The following is a 20,648-nucleotide window of genomic DNA, read 5'->3' on the forward strand; positions in this document are numbered from 1 at the left end:
TAATTGAACAAGCTGGGGTTAGAAGCTCATTGGTTTCTATGCAGAAGTGAGCCTGATTTTGCACTTTCCAGCTTTAGTAAATAAAGCCCATTGTGTACTTAAAAGTGGGGTATGCCTGTATCATTTATTTTATTGTAGAAATGATAAACATATTGTGTTTTTAGTCAATCTAGTAAGACACTCAATAGATCTAAATCATCAAAAACTATCATAAAATCACCATTATGCTTAAAGCAGCTATATTTGAAGAACATTCTGGATTTAAGTTAAAAGAAAAAAAAAAAACAAAAAAAAAAAAACATACAAGTTATACTAGTAAATCAGCAGTTCTTTAGAGTAGTAGTGCATATTTTGCAACATACATACTCATGTACAACATGAGTCCCACATAACACAAAGGTAAAAACTCTGATCATTGATGACCAAATGCCTTTAGCATGTTTTAAATGAGCACACCAGCAAGTAAGTCTTGTGCTTAGGCTTGCTAAAATATTGCCTACGTCACACTATGAAGTATTCACCTCTGTAACTTTTAGAAATCCTGAAAAGTCTGCCACCACATTGCCGTGAGTCAGCATAGCACCTTTAGGATTGCCTACAAACAGAAGAAAGAACATTTCTCTGATAAAAGCAGATAAAGTACATGTGTCTCAAATATATTTGCCTATGTTTCCCTAACAAATACATTGCCCTAAGTTCTGTTAAAGGCCATTTGTATTTGCATTGCTCCCACTCTGGGAAAATGTAGTTACAGTACAAATCATATCCAAACCACAGGATAACCTTTCATTTGGGAATAAACAAGTGGTGCACCGAAATTTCGGCCGCTGAAAATTATCGGCCGAAAACTGTGTTTTTTCATTTGGCCAAATAAAAAAACAGCCTCCACTCCCTCCTCCTCCTCCACTCGCCACGATCTCCATGTTTCATGGAGCTGAATTGCCTGGCCGCAGTAACAATGTCCTGCCTCCTGTGATAGACGGCACACTGATCCAATGGTGGGACATTGAATCAGCGTGACGTGATTACATCAGGCGGGACATTGTTATTGCGGCCCAGGGAATTCAAATTCAGTTCCGTGACACACGTAGATCGCCGATGATGCGGGCACAGGCTGCACATGATGGGCACTGGTAAAGCTGCTGGGCACTGGCAAGCTGCACATGATGGACACTGATGGGGCTGCTGGGCATTGGCAAGCTGCACATGATGGACACTGATGGGGCTGCTGGGCACTGGCAAGCTGCACATGATGGACACTGATGGGGCTGCTGGGCACTGGCAAGCTGCACATGATGGACACTGATGGGGCTGCTGGGCTGCATATGATGGGCACTGGTGGGCTGCATATGGCGGCCACTGGTGGGCTGCATATGACGGGGACTGGTGAGGCTGCTGGGAACTGGCAAGCTGCATATGATGGGCACTGGTGGGCTGCATATGATGGGCACTGGCATGCTGCATATGATGGGCACTGGTGAGGCTGCTGGGCACTGATAGGCTGTATATGATGGGCACTGGTGAGGCTGCTGGGCACAGGCAAGCTGCATATGATGTGCACTGGTGAGGCTGCTGGGCACAGGCAGGCTGCATTGATCTCTTGTATCATGTTTGCAGTCTCTGACCATCTCAGGTATCATGTCTGCAGTCTCTGACCATCTCCTGTGTCATGTCTGCAGTCTCTGACCATCTCCTGTATCATGTCTGCAGTCTCTGACCATCTCCTCTATCATGTTTAAGTAAGAAATTGCAGACATGATACAAGAGATGGTTACAGACTGCTTTTTTCTTGACCTTTCTTGCACTAAAGGTGCCAATAATGGCAAGCAATAAATTCATATTAATTTAAATTGATGATATTAATTAAAAAGTTGAATGCAATACAATTATATATAAAAATAATTTAAATATTTATTAAAAACTGTAATTTTCGGTATCGGTTTCGGTTTTCGGCCTAGTGGATCCTTCATTTTCGGTATCAGTTTCAGCACCAAAATTTCTATTTGGTGCACCCCTAGAATAAACCCCTTGTTTGTTAATATTTATAGTATTAGTGAAGATATTTGAATGTTGTTAAAACAAAAACAATAATTGCATCAAACAAAATAGGCAAGTTCTGTGTCAAAACCGTGCATGGACTGGTAGCCACTTACCTGTAGTACCACTGGTAAAACATACAATAGACAAATCTTCAGGTTTTGGAGGCTGTAAATAAGGATTACAATAAAGATTATCACTAAATCAGCTCAAGATATAGCCAAAAGCTTAACTGTAAGAAAGCTATTATATACACAACTAAAATACATATACATGAACTGGTATACTTGCCAATGTATTTATAACTGTGCTCAGACAGTTTTGTGATACAGGCAAGACAGCATAGCCAGATGGGCGATCTCACTTTATCATAAATATGCAATACATTTTGGCCACCAACCTGCCCCCTGCCTGCGATTGGCAATGAAGGAGAAGCTACACGTTAATGAGGTCATCATCCTCCAACTGTCAGCATGTCCAAACTATTGACTGACTGTACCATGCAGTGTAACAATGCTCTGATTTAGAGCAGTGGTGTCCAAATTGCTTGCCTTTACCTGGCCCTTGGGGATCTATGCCATCCACTGACACGAATGGTGGGGCAAGATTCCTCCTACAGACACCAATGATGGGGGTGCCATTCCTGCCACAGACACCAATGATGGGGCACCATGCCTTCCACAGACACCAATGATGGGACACCATTCCTCCCATAGATACTAACAATGGGGCACAATTCCTCCCATAGATACCAACGATGGGGCACCATTCCTACCTTTAATACCAACAATGGGGCACCACTGCTCCCACTGATACCAACAATAGGGCATTATTTGTTCTATTAAGCACAATTAAGGGGGCACTTTTTACTCTTACTGACATCAGGGTGTTTCCTAATCCCACTGACCACAGCATGGCTCCTTTAACACCTCAAGGGCAGTAAACTGGCCAGGAAAAAATGAGGCTGATATTAGTACAGATTTGGGTGCATATATGGTAGCTTTATGTAAAAAATACAGTACATTTGATGACTTTTAATGACTACACTGCATGAATGAATTGTGTTTTCTTATATCTAAAGAAAATTAGATCCTGTAATAGACACCAGGTGATTAACAGTGCTCAGACATCTACCCTCTATGAAATCTGCTCAACCATGCCATAAAGTGAACAAAACAGTATAACACAATAAATGTAGCAACCAATTGCGAAAAAAAACCCCATAAATAAAAAAAGCTTGAGAGCAAACATAGATCTCAAGGTGTGCAGGTAGCTCAACACTAAGTAGGGAACAGCTAATCTAACTATGCATGGTATGCAGATGGCTGACCTGGAGAGAGAGCTCCTTCTAATGCATAAACAGGATAGAAAAAAACAGTGCAAGACCTGCATATTGTAGCAAGCAAAATCATGGAAATTTATTAGAAAGGGAAAAAATGCATTCACAAGGGTAAGTATGACAGATCATGGAATGCTGCTGAAATATCCTCCATAATAAAGATGCTGGCACCATCTTATGGGGACAACCATGCCTAGGCTAAAAGTATGGATGATCTGATGGTAGCAGAGCTCCAGCACCACTGGGGAACTCTAAGGAAAGCAGATGACCCACCCTTATCTGACGGCAACCTCAGACATGCACAGTAGGACAAGTTTTGAGGTATCTCTTCTCTTCCTCAGCCTAACTATAAGGATACCCACATGAATTGAAATAGACATGCAATGGTAGGCAGACCAGGGACTGACTCCTAATGGACCCCAGCAGGGAAGAGCTGATAATGCCATTGCCCACATGCCAGGAGACCAGGGACTGCCTGCCATAGACCATAATTAAAACATGCATTTATTAAAAAAAAAGATATTAAAGTACCTGCTGCTATCCTTATAATTAAGCAGTGGTGCTGGTGCTCTGCAACCATCATATCATCCATACTTTCGGGCGAGCCACAGTTGTCACCTAAGTGTTGCTGGCTCCTTTATCATGGAGGATATTTAAGCAGCATTCCATAATCTGTCATACTTACCCTTGTGAGTGCATTCTTTGCCCTTTCTAATAAATTTCTTTGTTTATGCTTATTACACTACGCAGGTCTTGCACAGTTTTTTCCCATCCTATTTATGCATTAGATGGAGCTCTATCTCCAGGTCACTGAGCTGTACTTTCTAAAAGACTTCAATGATTTTGCTTACTACACTGTGCAGGTCGTGCACTGTGTTTTTTATTCTCTCCTGTTTGTAACATTACATACTTTCTTAGCGTAGAACTTAAGGCAATACTATTCTTTTAATTTTCAATAGAGTAAGGGAGGGTTATATTCCATGCCAGAAAGAACAAATCTCCCTAATGGGGACACAAAGAGCAATAATGTCTTAACAGGTGTTTTTAATCCCTCTCCACTCTATACAAAACTAAAAACAAGTTTTGACTTTAGTTATGCTTTAATGCAAATTTCCACAGATACTTTAAACACTGCCATTGATCACAGACATGCTGTTGCTTTGCTAAGAATGACATGATATTTTCAGGTTGATGTACTAAAGGCAAACAGACTGTGCATTTTACTTTACTTTAAGTGCAGTTGCACTCTGCAAGGGTATTTGCCACAGAGCTTAGTAAATGAGGGGACATCTGGTGACTTCCATCATTCTACCATTTGCAAGCAAAAATGCTGTTTTTTTTCCCTTACATGTGATTGGGTGGTCTTTGCAAAATGTAGCTTCACCTCATTTACTAAGCTCTGAAGTAAGTGACCTTGCAGAGTGCACATTCTATTTGCCTTTAGTAAACCAACCCCTTTGCCTAGTTCAGTCATTACACGCATTAAAGTGGTTGTAAACCCTTTATGACCACTTTTTACTACAGGCAAGCCTATAATTAGGCTTACCTGTAGCTACACTGGATATCTCCTAAACCTGCATGGTTTAGGAGACATTCCTGTATTTGCATGTGCCGACGTCATTGGCACATGTGCACATAAGCAAACTGGAGCAACGGCACGTACTATGCCATGTTATACTGTGCCATTACCAGGGGCACCCGCGCACATGCGCGGGAGTGACGTCATCGCGGCTCCGGCCAATCACATCGCCCAAGCCGCGATACCCGGAAGTAACCCCCGGTAGAGATGTCGGCCACCGGAGCAGGACCGCTGTGGGGGACTTCGATCTAAGGTAAGTAATTCATAATGAGCTAGTATGCTATGCATACTAGCTCATTGTGCCTTTGTCTTGCAGGTTTTTTTTTTTATTTTATTTTTATTTAGGGTTTACAACCACTTTAAGTACTTGTACCACTGGATTATTCCTCCCTTTTACAATATGGAGAATCCATTGGGAAGACGGGAATGCTTCTAAAGTATATCTAAACCCTACAAACAAGCACAATTTAATATATCGCAGCTTACTAAACCCTAGATGAGGTGGTTGCATTAGTCTTTTATTTTTATTTTTCCTTTGTTTTACCTGGAAATCCTAAAAATAATATACTTCCTGTCTTTAGTTCGCTACTTCCACTCCTCTCTATCCTCTCCTTCCCTGTCTATGGAAGGAGCCATGGTTGCCACTGGGCTACAACCATATCTGCATTGATTCATCTCCATCACATAGATGTGGGGAAAATTAGAGTAATATACAGAAGAAAATAATTGTATTTTTTTTATATTATTTTAGGTTGCTAGGTGAGCAAGTAATAAGTTTGCTGCATTTCTGGCAAGATCAACAGGTATTTTCTGTACTATTTTCTGTGTTTCTAAAAAGTTCTTAGCCTAAAAAAAAAGAAAATTAATACAACCACCACATCTAAGGACTGGTAACCTGTAACATTTTTGTTCTTGTGTTTGATTATCCTTTAAATGATTTCATAATGGATGTGCCAGGTAGGCAGTTACTCCAGTGCAGACATCTTTCAGTTGGAGATTCAGAGAGACATAAGAAAATACTGAGTGCCACTGTCTACCAAAAATGTAAATGATTCCAGACTTACTAAGAATAGCATTACTAAGAATAGTTTGTGTAGTTTTATTTATTCATTTTTAAAAAAGCCTGTTTTTTGGGGCTTCAGGGGTTCCTCTTCATCAGGGCTAGAGTGCAATGGGTTAGAGCAGTGGTGGTCAACTTGAAAAATATATAAGGCCTAAATTGTGGCACCCGGCATTTCAAGAGAGCTGCATAATGGCAGTGTGTTTTGTGTTCTTGCAATGCATCGAGTTAGGAAGCCCACAGGCCATGTGTTGAGCCTCAAAAGTCTGGAATGAAATATTGTGTTGTATAATAAAAAAAATGTCTGTTGCAGCTAAATTTCACTAGCCAGAACTGCTGCCAAACTTGAACATTTCGAAACATTTTATATCGTGCAGATTCAATATTCCAATCCAGACTCTAGCCCACTGTACTACAATCCTGATGAAAGGAGACTTTTGAAGACACTAAAATACATTGGGTGGTTTTACTGAGTATAAATAAAACTATTGCCAAGACCTGAATCACCTGCTGGTGGCACTGTGGTTCCCTAGGAGGAGTATCCACCAGCAGGTGTCTTCCAGCAGCCAGTAGACCCCAGTAATCAGCTTCCATCCTATGCTGGCTGCTGGGAGAGTATTGAAGCCCTCCCCTACTAAGTGCCTCTCACTCCAGTGTTTTGCTAGCTGCCAAATACTGCTAGCCATTATCCTGTTCCTGCTCTTGCCCTGTATTCTGTATCCTGCTGCCTTGCACCTGCTCACCTGCTCTCCCTTCTTCCTGATCCCAGTGTTGGTTCCCCCTTTCTAACCCCTACATGCACCCCCAGTTTCCCATGCTTCTCTGTGCTCCTTATTTTGTAAATATTGTGTATAGTTAGTTAGACTTTCTGTTAGTTGGTTATTAGTCAGGTATTCTGTCACTGGGTTTTTGATTGCCTTATATTTTTATGTTTGCTGTGTGCTGGTGTTTGGAAGGATTTTGTTTCACTGTAAATAATTCTTACTTAGCCACTTCCTGCCAGGCCTACAGCAGAATGACGGCCGGGCGGTGGTTTAGTTATCCTGACTGGGCGTCATATGATCTCCAGCAGGATAACATGCCGGCACATGCCCGCAGGGGGCGTGCAGCATGGCGATCACTGGTGCTGTGTGTCACTCTGACACACTGCATCTCCGATTGCAGTAAGGAGCCTCTGACGGGGGCCCATCAGTGTCATCTATTAGTGTCCATCAGTGCCACCTGTCAGTGCCAATTAGTGCCGCCTATCAGTGCCCATCAGTGCCACCTGTCAGTGCTCATCATTTCCGCCTGTTAGTGAACATCATTTCCGCCTATCAGTGCCCATCAGTGCTGCCTGTCAGTGCCCATCAGTGCCACCTATAAGTGCGCATCAGTGCCCGTCAGTGCTGCATATCAGTGCCGCCTATCGGTACCCATCAGTGCTGCATATCAGTGCCGCCTATCAGTGCCCATCAATTCTACATATCAGTGCCTCCTCATCAGTGCCCATCGGTGCCACCTTATCAGTGCCACCTCAACAGTGCCCATCAGTGCCACCTCATCAATGCCCATCAGTGTTGCCTCATCAGTGCCCATCAGTGAAGGAGAAAACAAAATTTTATAACAGAAACAAAGAAATACTTTTTTTTTCCAAAAATGTCAGTCTTTTTTAGTTTGTTTAGCAAAAAATAAAAACCCCAGTAGTGATCAAATACCACCAAAAGAAAGCTATTTTTGTGGAAAGAAAATGATAAAAATTTAGTTTGGGTACAGTATTGCATGACCGCGCAATTGTCATTCAGAGTGTGACAGTGCTGAAAGCTGAAAATTGTCCTGGGCAGGAAGGGGGGAAAGTGCCCTGTATTGATGTGGTTAAGGCAAACACTGTCTGGTCCCACACTGTAGAATGTAGCTATGCAGATTTCCTCATAAACACATTCTGGACACATACCAATGGAGTGCCACTTCCACCACCCCATTCTTTCTTTTGGATTCATTACGGACTGCTCTGCAGTCTCCCTAGGACCAGACAGCTGCCTACAGACCCATATGAACCATTAAAGCACTAACAAGAGCACCCCTCCTTCCTCCTTCCCTACCACAAGCCAAGCAATAAAAAACAGATAGAGGTTCTAATTATTCTCCACTCTATCCAGAATTAGAAAATAACTTCTGAAATGTCTAGAAACAGTACAACTTTCTTAGACCATCTGTCTATGTGCTATACCAAATCAAGTATATTGTATCATATGCACTCCAGTATATGAATAAAATAGCCAACTCATCACTCACAAATGGCGCTCTTCTGTTTTGCTTCCCACATTCCTAAAAAAAAAAAAAATAGGACACATTTACTTTAACAAATCTGCAGAATGACCACGGCTCTTGCTAAGTGTTTTTCTCAGGTTAAGACAAGGATATTGTCTGGCCTAGTGATAAGTGGGAATGCTAGAACACTTTCCCTAATATCCCCAAACGATGCACTACTCCTGATAATTCCAGCTGGATGAATACAGTAGCTGTTTAACAGTAAAATCTATAATTGGTTAATTTTATTTCTCTTTATTTTTACATTTCTAAACTGATTTTAATTCTTTTTTTCACCATTCATTAAAACCTTTGCTTTTTATATAAACATTTCATACAATGAGCACCCAAAGCAAGCTGCTATCCTACCTTCTGATGCTGCATCTCTCTTCTCTCCCATTAGCACTTCTCCCTTGTTTAAGTGATGTCAGACTCTTCCATTTTGCTAGCACCTTGCAAGTTATTTTTTTATCAAAGCCATAGCAGTACATTCTCACATCTGCCCAGCCACATGGGGGAAAACCATCCTAGCTTCTATTTTGGCGCATCTCATGCCTGGCAACAGCTATTGCCTAATTGGGATTTTGCCATTTATAAAGAAACCACTGATCTTCTCCAAGGCTATGGTTTTCCCAGAGTATCCAAAAGGCCTCAATTGTCAGGATACTAAAATGTCTTTATTGCAGCTTTAATACTTTCAGGCAGAGCTTTCATTTATACACTTTAAGAGGAAGAGCGTTATTGCTCTGGAACTGCTCATTGCTTGCACAGCTGGCTCTTAATCAGTTGGCTCACAAACTACAACGTACAATTTATACAAAGCCACATATACTTTTTTAAATACATGTGCAAACAGTTGTTATTTTTATTTGAATCAATAGCATGTTAGATAAAAGACAAAAAAGATGGAAACATTTTGCATTTTAGGTCACAACCTCAACTTTGGCAAATGTATTTGCCGGCAAACATATGCAAGAATTAGGCAAAAGAGGCAGAAACATTACAGAGCACTATTTCATATAAGAGCCTGTATGTCCTTACACTGCACAGTCTGGCAGCAAGGCTCTTTCACATGTTTTTTGCCTCCCCTTTTCTCCTCTATCACGTCAGCGGCAAAACACATAGGAGAGTTGGGAAATAGATGCAAAGCAGAGTATTACTGCATATGGAACTGTTCTTCTCTATGCATGAATGGATCAGCTACACACAAAAGCCCCTCATGAAATGAACTACAGGGAAGCATCAGCGAAAAGTATGTAAGTATGCTGAGCTTTTCTCAAACTTTTCTTCGTTGTCTACTTACCGTATATACTCAAGTATAAGTCAACTCGAATATAAGCCGAGGCACCTAAATTTACCATAAAAAACTGGGAAAACTTATTGACTCGAGTATAAGCCTAGGGTGAGAAATGCGCAGCTACTGTAAGTGGAAAAGAGGGTCAATAATGCCCATTTACAGCCTCACTGTGCCTATTTGCAGCCATAGGTCCCCCGAACTTCAAACTCAACAGTTAGGGGTTCCTAGATGCCCCCTAGCTGTAGCCATATGCATTTGGGGTCTCTGGACCCAAAGGATCCCGAAATTATATTGCTACAGATGGACAGAGTTGACCGACTTTGGGGCCCCGTATCTCAGGGCCACTTGGTGTTGGAACCCCAAATTTGGTGTGCAAACCCAGTGGAACTACAACATATCCAAAGCTGGGGTTCCTAGCACCAAGTGGCCCGAGATACGGGGCCCCAAATTCGGTTCGGAAAATGTCAAGCACTTTTCTGCAGCAGAGAATGACATTTTCCAAACCGACTTTGGGGCCCCGTATCTCGGGGCCTCTTGGTGCTAGGAACCCCAGCTTTGGATATGTTGTAGTTCCACTGGGTTTGCACACCAAATTTGGGGTTCCTAGCACTAAGTGTCCCCGAGACACGGGGCCCCAAATTCGCTTTGGAAAATGTCATTCTCTGCTGCAGAAAAGTGCTTGACTCGAGTATAAGACGAGGGGGGCATTTTCAGCACAAAAAAAGTGCTGAAAAACTCAGCTTATACTCGAGTATATACGGTAATCACTGGTGATATCTGACACAATGTACAGTCTGCATAGAAAACTACACCTCTTTATGCAAGAGCAATGCTAATTTACCAAAATGTGACAAGAAAATACAGGAAAAGAGAAAGCTTTACGTATTGGAGAACTTGTAAAGTGCAAAAAACCATAGCAAGCCACGTCTCTGATCTGCCTATACTAGACAGCTAAAAAATGCTTGAAAAACATAAAGACAAAACAGATATTTTTGTTCTAGTACAGCATTAGAATACAGGTAAAAGATTTACAGCCACCTTACCTCCAGTTCGCGCATGGTCTGAATACGTACAGAGCATTTTCTGCCTCTCTCTATTAACTCAAGATCCACAGGGTCCATGAGAACAACAGACTTTAGTCCCGGGGTCTCTCCTTTTTCAACATGTTCTAAGAGGAGCCTGGCCTTTTCTGGTTTGTCACATATTACTGTAGAAATATCAGCTACCAAAAAATATTTGGTTAGATGTTTATTATTCTCCATATTTAAAAAAATGACAAAATATGTACAGTTACCCAACTTTGAATTTTTTTGATCAGAAGGCAAACTATGTGTATTTGTAATGGCTGGTTAGATTGACAATGCAAAAAACAGAAGGGCAAAACAGGATTTTTGTACTTTCTGTATATTTCTTAAAGCCCCCATAGGGACACAGGAATTCAGAGACTACAGGATCATACTGCTGCCTACAGGAGGATAGGACACTAGCAAACTAAAAAATTGTGGGCCATCCCAGAATAACCCCTACTACTTCAGTTTTGTGGTAAAGTAGTACCAAAAAATTATCATAAACACAGAGGAGTGGGATCCAAGTCCCTCAATGGGCTCCAAGAAATATATATTATGGTAAGTACCAATAATCCTATTTTCTTTCTTGTCCATTAAGGGATGCAGGAATTCAAAGATTGTGATTTTTTTCAGCTTTTAAACTCTTGTGTCCATGTTTACATAGGTGTTTACAGATGTATTAGAAGAGCAGAGTTTAGAGGCTGAAAAAAAACATAATTTGCGTATTCAGGAGAAAAGTATTTTGGCAGAAAAAACACTGAGCACGCCTAAACATGTGTAAACACGCCTAAACACTAGGCACGTTTAGAGCTAGAGCATTCATTTATTCCAATGGCCAGAATAAATTAATATTCACAGGGAACTGTGAATAAAGAAACTACAAGTCCAGTCTTCCACTGTGGCAGATGTACTTGGAGTTCTCAATGGAATACAAGCATGCTGTCCAGCTTTGTAACTAACAGCCCATACATAGGTATGAGCAAGCTGAAGAGAGAACACGCAGGAACCTGACATTCCATCCACAATCCACTGATTGTGGGTACAATGCTTTGCAGGCTCCTATAGGAAAAAATAAATAAACGCACATATTTTTCCTGCAAAAATGTTTGCATTTATTATGTTTTCCTAAAAGGTGAACTTAGCCTTTAATAAAAAAACATATTGAAGAGTTTTTATTTTATTTTAAGCAATAGACAGCATGGATTTACAAAAGACTGAAGCTGCCTAACACATGATTATCTCAGACAAAGCTGTGGATATAGTATATTTGTATTTTACAAAAGCATTTGGCACAGTTCCACACACACAGGGCTAAGTGTAAGTTAAAGTCTACAGGCTTGGAAAGATCACTTTGTAAATGGATAGAAAACTGGCTAAAAGACTGTATTCAGAGAGTAGTGGTTAACCATACAGCCCCAGAAGATTTGGCTGCTGAATGACCAGGCCATTTTTTGCAATTTGGCACTGCGTCACTTTAACTGACAATTGCGCAGTCGTGCGACGCTGCACCCAAACAAAATTGACGTCCTTTTTTTCCCACAAATAGAGCTTTCTTTTAGTGGTATTTAATCATCTCTGCGGTTTTTATTTTTTGCTCTATAAAAAAAAAAGAGCGAGAGTTTTGAAAAAAACACAATATTTTTTACTTTTTGCTATAATAAATATCCCCATTTAAAAAAAAAAAAAAACAATTTTTTTTTCAGTTTAGGCCGATATTTATTCTTCTACATATTTTTGTTAATAAAAATCGCAATAGGCGTATATTGATTGGTTTGCGCAAAAGTTATCGCATCTACAAAATAGGGGCTAGATTTATAGCATTTTTATTATTATTATTTTTTTTTTTTACAAGTAATGGCGGCAATTTGTGATTTTTATCGGGACTGCGACATTATGGCGGACACATCAGATACTTTTGACACATTTTTGGGACCATAGGCATTTATACAGCGATCAGTGCTATAAAAATGCACTGATTACTGTAAAAATGTCTCTGGCAGGGAAGGGGTTGACACTAGGGGGCGATCAAGGGGTTAACTGTGTTCCCTGTGTTGTATTAAAATAGGTATAGACTCCAGAGAGAAAAACATAATTTTGCCCCCGTACAAATGATTCATAAAACCTCATTTGGAATATGCAGTTTAGTATTAGACACCATAGACACCAGTTCACAAAAAAAAAATTTTGCACTTAAGTGCAAGGTAAAAAATGGGAACAGCAACACTCAAACCATCCACGTACTAGACAAATCAAACTTGTGTAAAATTGGTGCGCTATTAGGGACACAAAATATAAATAATTCAACCAAAACTTCAATCTGTAAATAAATGAGTGCAACATATACGGTGTATCAAAAGTGCACTTCAAACAACAAGAACTGAAATTTAAACCACATAAATAAATTCTACCAAAATGTAAATCAGTGTGAATGTCCAATTAAAATGTGCTGTGCTTGAAAGTATACTTCAGTGTGAAATCAACCAACTCCACTTCTCCACAACAATACTTGTGCATGCTTCTTGCCACATGAAAAGACTTCTATATCATATGAGATAAACCATGCTGTTATTATAAAGCATCCAGAACACTGGTTCAGCATAACCCCTTATCCATTTAAAAGATGTATTCAGGGATCCTGGATCCACAGGAAGCGCCATATAAATAAAGAGGCAAAAGGAACCACGAATAGTGGAATACCGCTAACAATGGAGTCTTGAATAGCTCTATAAGCATAGGTGTGCGCAGCCTATTACATAAGGGCCCTTTCACACTGGGGTGGGGGCGGCGTCGGCGGTAAAGCGGCACTATTGTAATCGGCGCTTTACCATCGGTATGCGGTCGCTAGTGGGGCGGTTTTACCCCCCGCTAGCACCCGAGAAAGGGTTAAAAACCATGGCAAAGCGCCTCTGTTGAGGCGCTTTGCCGGCGGTATAGCCGCGCTGTCCCATTGATTTCAATGGGCAGGAGCGGTAAAGGAGCGGTATATACTCCGCTCCTTCACCGCTCCAAAGATGCTGCTAGCAGGACTTTTTTTCCCGTCCTGCTAGCGCACCGCTCCAGTGTGAAAGCCCTCGGAATCAAAGCAGCGGCACTTTCGGGTTGGTTTGCAGGCGCTATTATTAGCGCAAAAGCGCCTGCAAACCGCCTCAGTGTGAAAGGGCCTTTAGGGTGTGCACCTCAAGGTTCCAACACGCACGCCTTTCTCTGCAGCCTCAGCTGCACTGCACAGTGAATGAATGGGAAGTGTTCTGTGCTGAGCATCTACCTATTCATTCACATATTGCAGCATAGTAAACACAGTTTACTGAAGCACAGTAAACACCGTTATGAATGAATGCAGTGAGTGTGTTCATTTAGAAAAAGAAGGGGCTGGTGAATGACATATTGACTAGCCCCTTACCCTGCTCTCCATCCTGAAACATCCCTTGCAGCAGCCGGGGGGGGAGAAGAGAGGAGGGAAGCCAGGAGCACTGCAGTTGGGGGGGGGGTCAATATGGGGGAAACCTGGGCAGTAGGGGGAATCAGCACAGCATGTAGTGATTAGGGGGTGCCCAGGCACACCCGCTGTGCACACCTATGTCTATAAGGCTGTGTAATGTTAAGGTGAGGGAAGTGGAAAGCTGAGGTAAATAGGAGGGACCAGTTGTCAATCACTGGAGGCTGAGATTAGCCACACAAAAAGGATATCAGAGAACTGGAAAAAGTGCAGAGAAGGGCAACCAAACTGATAAGAGGCATGGAGGAGCTCAGCTATGAGGAAAGATTAGAGGAACTAAATTTTTTCTCTCTTGCAAAATTGGGTTTTAGGGGGATATAATCAACAAGTATAAATACATAAGTGGTCAATATAGAGAACATGGTGTTGAGTTATTCACTTTAACCGCTTCCCGACCAGCCACCGCAGTTATACTGCTGCAGGTTGGCTCCCCTGAGTGAGCCGTCGTAGATGTACATTGGCTCTTTAAGGTGCTTTAGCAGGCATGCACGAAGCCAATTACATTTATACAGTAATCAGTGGATATTTTTAGCTCTGATCGCTGTATAAATGTCACTGGTCCCAAAAAAGTGTCAAAAGTGTCCCATCTGTCCGCTGCAATGTTGCAGTCAAAATAAAAATCACCGCCATAAATCTATCCGCTATAACTTTTGCGCAAACCAATCAATATACGCTTTTTGCGATTTTTTTTTTTTTACCAAAAATATGTAGAAGAATATATATTGGCCTAAACTGAGGAAAAATTCTGTTTTTTTTTTTTTTAATTGGGATATTTATTATAGCAAAAGTATAAAAACATTGTGGTTTTTTTTTTTTTTTTTTTCAAAATTGTCGCTCTTTTTTTGTTTATAGTGCAAAACAATAAAAACCTCAGAGATGATCAAATACCACCAAAAGAAAACTCTATGGGCTCTTTCACATGAACGATCCGTATGTCCGTTTTTCATCCTTCCGTTTTCGGATGAAAAACGAACATACATGCATCCCTATGGAATAGCGGATGTCAGCGGATGAACGTCCGTTGACACCCGACCCGCTCCGGAGGAGCGTGTAACGGAGGAAAACCCTACTTTTCCATCTGTTTTTGGATCGGATCGGGTGACGACGGCCACTACGGTCCGTCATCATCCGATCCCCCATAGGGGAGAGCGGCGCTCTGACAGGTCCGTCGCTGCACACTGTGGACCTGTCATCTTCCTGCTCAGCGGGGATCGGGGGAGCGATCCCCGCTGAGCAAGCGGGTGTTCACGGGGCGTATCATCACTGATCCGCCCCGTGTGAAAGAGCCCTATTTATGGGGAAAAAAAGGACATCAATTTTGTTTCGGTACAGCGTCGCAGGACCGCGCAATTGTCAGTTAAAGCGACGCAGTGCCGCATCGCAAAAAATGGCCTAGTTAGGAAGGGGGTAAATTCTTCCGGGGCTGAAGTGGTTAAGGTTATTACAAAGGACAAGGGGGCACCCTTTATGTCTAGAAAAAAGGAGATTTACTCTACAAATACAGAAATACGTTTTCACAGTAAGAGCTGTGAAAATGTGGAACAGACTCCTTCAAAAACTAGTTCTGGCCAGCTGAGTAGATTGTTTTGAAAAAAGGCTGGCTGTAATTCTCAATGCACTGCATTTATGGGTAATAATACCTAATATTGTTGATCAAGAGAGTATCTAATTGCCTTTTGGGGATAAGGAAGGAATTTATTTTACTCCCCAATGGAGCAAATTGGACCATGCTTTATAGGCTTTCCTTTTACCTTTCTCTGGTTGATTTCTGGGTACAGGAGTTTATATATTTTGAAGTTTTCCATTTATTTATTCTATTAATGTTTTTTTTTCTATTGGTTGAACTAGATGTACTTATGTCTTTATTTAACCCGACTATGTAACAGGGTGGGGGTTGGATCGGAGACCTATAAGTAAAAATAAAACTGCAGCAAAAAAAGATCAAGTTCCCTTCCCTGCCAGGCAGGAACAGAATGAACAAAAAGTACAAGCATCATTTTATGCAATATTGTGCGCTAATACACATGGTAGTATTACTGTGCTTTACACTACAATGCAGGAGTGTTGGGGTACCATTTAAAATGAATGGCACTGCACTTCAGCAATGTGCATAACATGCTTTCCTGTGCTGTGTGAATGGAACCCTAATGCCATGTACACACGACCAGACTTTTCATCGGACTGAACTCCGGAGGACTTTTTGACGGAGTTCCGACGGAGTTCCAACGAAACGGACTTGTCTACACACAATCACACCAAAGTCCGATTGTTTTGAATGTGATGACACAGGACCGGACTAGAATAAGGAAGTTCATAGCCAGTAGCCAATAGCTGCCCTTGCGTCCTTTTTTGTCCGTTGGCCTAGCATACAAACTGATTTTTCGATCGGACTCCAGTCCTTCGGAAAGATTTGAAACATGTTCTATTTCTAAAGTCCGACAGATTTTTCAACAGAAAAGGTCGAAAGCTCACACACACAATTGAATTGTCCGATGGATTTGTTCTGTTGGACCAGTTCGGTCGAAAAGTCCAGTCGTGTTTACGCGGCATAAGTTTATTTATTTATTTCAGGTACTTATATAGCGCCGTCAATTTACGCAGCGCTTTACATATACATTGTACATTCACATCAGTCCCTACCCTCAAGGAGCTTACAATCTAAGGTACCTAACTCACATTCATATACTAGGGACAATTTAGACAGGATACAATTAACCTACCAGCATGTCTTTGGAGTGTGGGAGGAAACCGGAGTACCAGGAGGAAACCCACGCAGGCACAGGGAGAACATGCAAACTCCAGGCAGGTAGTGTCGTGGTTGGAATTAGAACCAATGACCCTTCTTACTGCTAGGCGAAAGTGCTACCCACTACACCACTGTGCTGCCCTAAGTTCTTATTTGATTGCTCTGGGTTACTGCATTTTGTGCATTGTTACTCTTCGTTGCACTTCTTTACTGAATATAAAGAAGGAAGAGGCAAAAACACATAGTAGTAATCCTTACAACACTGCAAGGTAAAAATTATAGAAAACTTTCCCCCTAATTTCTATGATGTGTCATCCTCTCCAATTTTAACTCAGCAGGTTTTAATTTCCTTGTCAAAAGAAGTTTATTGAGTATACAATATTATAAAGATACATAAAGTAAGTTTACAAGGATCTATAAAGTAAGCTCATTGTTTTACAGTAGGGATTATATAGGTAAATATCATGAAATTTCAAATATTAAACATTGGGTTCACGTAAACCTAAATTAAAGATATATATCATTTCCTTAGTTACTTTTGTAGGTATTTAAATGATTTATACCTACTATACATATTGTTTACAGGTAGAGTGTATATAGGTCAAATAAATTCTGATAATGAGCTTTAATCGTAAGGTGGAGAAAAGGAAAGAGAAAGAAGAAAAAGGGTAGAAAGGCAGAGGTATGGTCCACAAGGTTGTCCCGCTCGTCAGTTTATTATTCTTTTTAGTTCTCTTTGAAGCCTTAGAATGGGTGTCTCTGTAAGTCATTTAATCTGTTACCATGGCAACAGGACAGAGTCATTGAAATTTGACAGGAACTGTTGTTTTATCCAAGGATGCCAAAGTTTTTCAAATTTTGGAATTTGATTTTGATCGATGGCTACCATCTTAGCATGGGACATTGTATTATTCATTCTGTGAATTGTTTCTGCAAGTACAAACGTAGGAGATTTCCATGCTTTGGCCACTGTTTGTTTTGCAGCCGTTATTAGTTGGATCATAAGTTTTGAATTGAGAGAGTGTTAACCATTCCGGTTTTAGATTAAGTAAAGTTAAATATGGATCTGGTTGTATTTTTTTTTTAAATATTTTAGATGCAATCACGAAGACTTCCTTCCAGAAGGTTTGGATTACTGGGCACGTCCACCAGATGTGTAAATGTGTGCCTATTTCTGGGCATCCTCGAAAACAAAGAGCTGAGGTATTAGGTGAATATTTTGCCACTCTAGCGGGTACAAGGTACCAGCGAGTTAGGACTTTATAATTTGTCTCCAGTGCTAAGATGTTGGGTGAAGATGACTTAGATGTGAGCCATATGTTAGACCAGTCCGTGTCTTCTAAAGTTCGTCCCAGGTCCTCCTCCCACCTCTGAACGTAAGAGGGTCTATTAAGATTTACTACTCCATATAATTGATTATAAAGTGATGAAATTGTACCTTTAGCAAATGGATCTTTTGTACAGATTGATTCAAAAATGGATAATTGGGATAATGGTGTATCCCCCTTTAGGAATGGTGTATAGAAATTTTTGATTTGGAGATATCTAAATATCTCAGAGTTTGGTAGATCATATTTTTCTCTAAGCGATGGGAATGAAAGGAATGATTTAGATGCTATGAAGTCATTTAGTGTCTGAATGCCTGATGTTGTCCAAGCTTTAAAAGAATTTGGGTAGATCCATGCCGGATAAAAGGCCGGATTTCTGATAAAAGAAAGGAGAGGATTGTGTGGAGATTGTAACTGATATTTGGTTTTTATCCCAGAGAGATAAGAAGTGTTTAGTTATGGGATTATGAATTTTAAAGCGGTCTTTAGGATCAAGCCATAACAAGTTTGATATTAATAGAGGGTCATTTTCTGAAGCCTCTATAAATACCCATAATGGGATTTCCTGTTTTGCATGGTATTTGGACAGACTGGCCAAATGTGCTGCTCTGTAGTAGTTAGTAAAATTAGGGTATCCCAGGCCTCCTTTATTTTTGGGAAGATGTAGTGTGTGTGTATAGGTATACGTGGTTTAGAAGAGCCCCATATAAATGAAGTTGCTCTTTTTTGTACTATTCTCAAAAAATAGGAAGGAATTGGAATAGGGAGGACTCTGAATAGATAAAGCAATTTGGGTAGAATAGTCATTTTGATTGCATTAATCTTCCCTATCCAGGATAAAGGAAGTTGCGACCATTGTTTTATTAGATTTGTGATCTGTCTTAATACAGGAGGATAATTGGTTGAGAATAAGTCAGAGTGAGATGCTGTTAAATGAATTCCAAGATATGGGATTGATTTTTCTGCCCATGTGAATGGGAGTGCAGCCCTAGCCGGGATCAATTCCATGTTTGTGAGCGAAATATTAAGCATTAGGCATTTCTTAGGATTAATCATAAGGCCGGCAGGTTTTAATTTCAACCATCCATTCAGAGAAGATCAGTTCCTGGTTTCTATTGAAATAAACCAGTGAAGAGCAAGAACCTATAGCTCAAAATCACTTTTTCACCGGTAGGTAATTCGGAATTAGCTGTAAGGCTGGATTCACACCTATGCATTTTTAGTGCTTTTTGCATTTTGCAGATTTGCACTACAATCCATTTAACATGGTTTCCTATGGAACACATTCTGTAGTGCAAATCTGCAAAATGCAAAAAGCACTAAAAATGCATAGGTGTGAATCCAGCCTAAGGTGGTTTTCTCTATGTAGAACGACCATAAAAAAAATATGTGTATTTATCAGTAGCACAACGATAAAGCTTCATACTCTGAATTCATCAGAAATAGCTAATGCATGCTGCGCAATAACGACTTTAGAAGTGCTACATCATTTTAGTTATATCCTTATCAGCTGTAATATACTAAATATCTATACATAATGCACTTACCCATGTTAATAATATACCGAATTGCACCATGACCCAGAGTGTCATACAGTGGAACGACCACCATGGAGTATGTGTAGCAAGCGAGTTCAGAGATGATCCACTGCAGAGACAAACATATTTCTCGTTTCCAGGCCACAGTACAAAATAATATACTAATATCATGCAGCAAGCTTTATAATACCTCTGGGCGGTTCTGGGCAAAAACCCCAATGAACTGATCAGGTGAAGCCATGCATCCCTGATATAGTAATCCCGATCCTAACCACTCTGCTCTGTTTGACACCTGTCAAGAATTTAGAAAAACACATGCAACATAGTTAATAAAAGACCAACATTTTCACTGACAGAAACAATGCCATTTATACTTCTATCATACAGATTTGTTTTTCTGGAATAAAGAACAATGGAAATAACATTGTTTTCAATAGTGCCTGTTCATATCAATGGAACTTAGCACAGGGAGATTTTAGAAAAGGTTCCTGTACTACTTTGGTGTGATTCCAGCACAACTTTGGCCCCACAGAATATGCAAACCACCTGAAAGTAGCATCACCCTTCCTACATCCTCGGGAGTCAGGAGGACTGACTCCCAATCACATGATCATTGTGGTTACCTGTGGTTGGCTATCACAGTGATCATTCTATAAAACCTGTCTCTGTATTCTCTTTCTCCTCTAAATGGAAAAATTAAAAAAAAAAAAAAAAACATACATACTTTGTATCTTTTTCTCTGAATCAGTATATTTAGGCCTTGTAAACACTGGACATTTTTGCAGCGCCTTCTAGGAGAGTCAGACGTTTTTTTTTCCTGCCTCTAAACTCCCCTGCATGTTACTCATTGGGGTTATATAGGAAAGGCAAAT

General features: G+C 40.6%; 1 protein-coding gene across 4 annotated transcripts in view; it reads right to left on the bottom strand.

The window, feature by feature from the left end:
* ACSL6 (acyl-CoA synthetase long chain family member 6) overlaps positions 1-20,648 on the bottom strand; it is a 318,324-nt gene that overhangs the window by 73,310 nt on the left and 224,366 nt on the right. For all 4 annotated transcript variants that reach the window (XM_073620688.1, XM_073620690.1, XM_073620689.1 and 1 more), the window contains exons 5-10: positions 19,967-20,068; positions 19,786-19,885; positions 10,645-10,823; positions 8,290-8,322; positions 2,154-2,205; positions 522-595 (exon numbers count right to left, since the gene is read on the bottom strand). In XM_073620688.1, coding sequence (XP_073476789.1) covers positions 522-595; positions 2,154-2,205; positions 8,290-8,322; positions 10,645-10,823; positions 19,786-19,885; positions 19,967-20,068 — 540 coding nt within the window. The remainder of the gene's footprint in view (positions 1-521; positions 596-2,153; positions 2,206-8,289; positions 8,323-10,644; positions 10,824-19,785; positions 19,886-19,966; positions 20,069-20,648) is intronic.

The sequence above is a fragment of the Aquarana catesbeiana genome, linkage group LG03, assembly GCF_042186555.1.
Source record: "Aquarana catesbeiana isolate 2022-GZ linkage group LG03, ASM4218655v1, whole genome shotgun sequence".
NCBI classification, from domain to species: domain Eukaryota; kingdom Metazoa; phylum Chordata; class Amphibia; order Anura; family Ranidae; genus Aquarana; species Aquarana catesbeiana.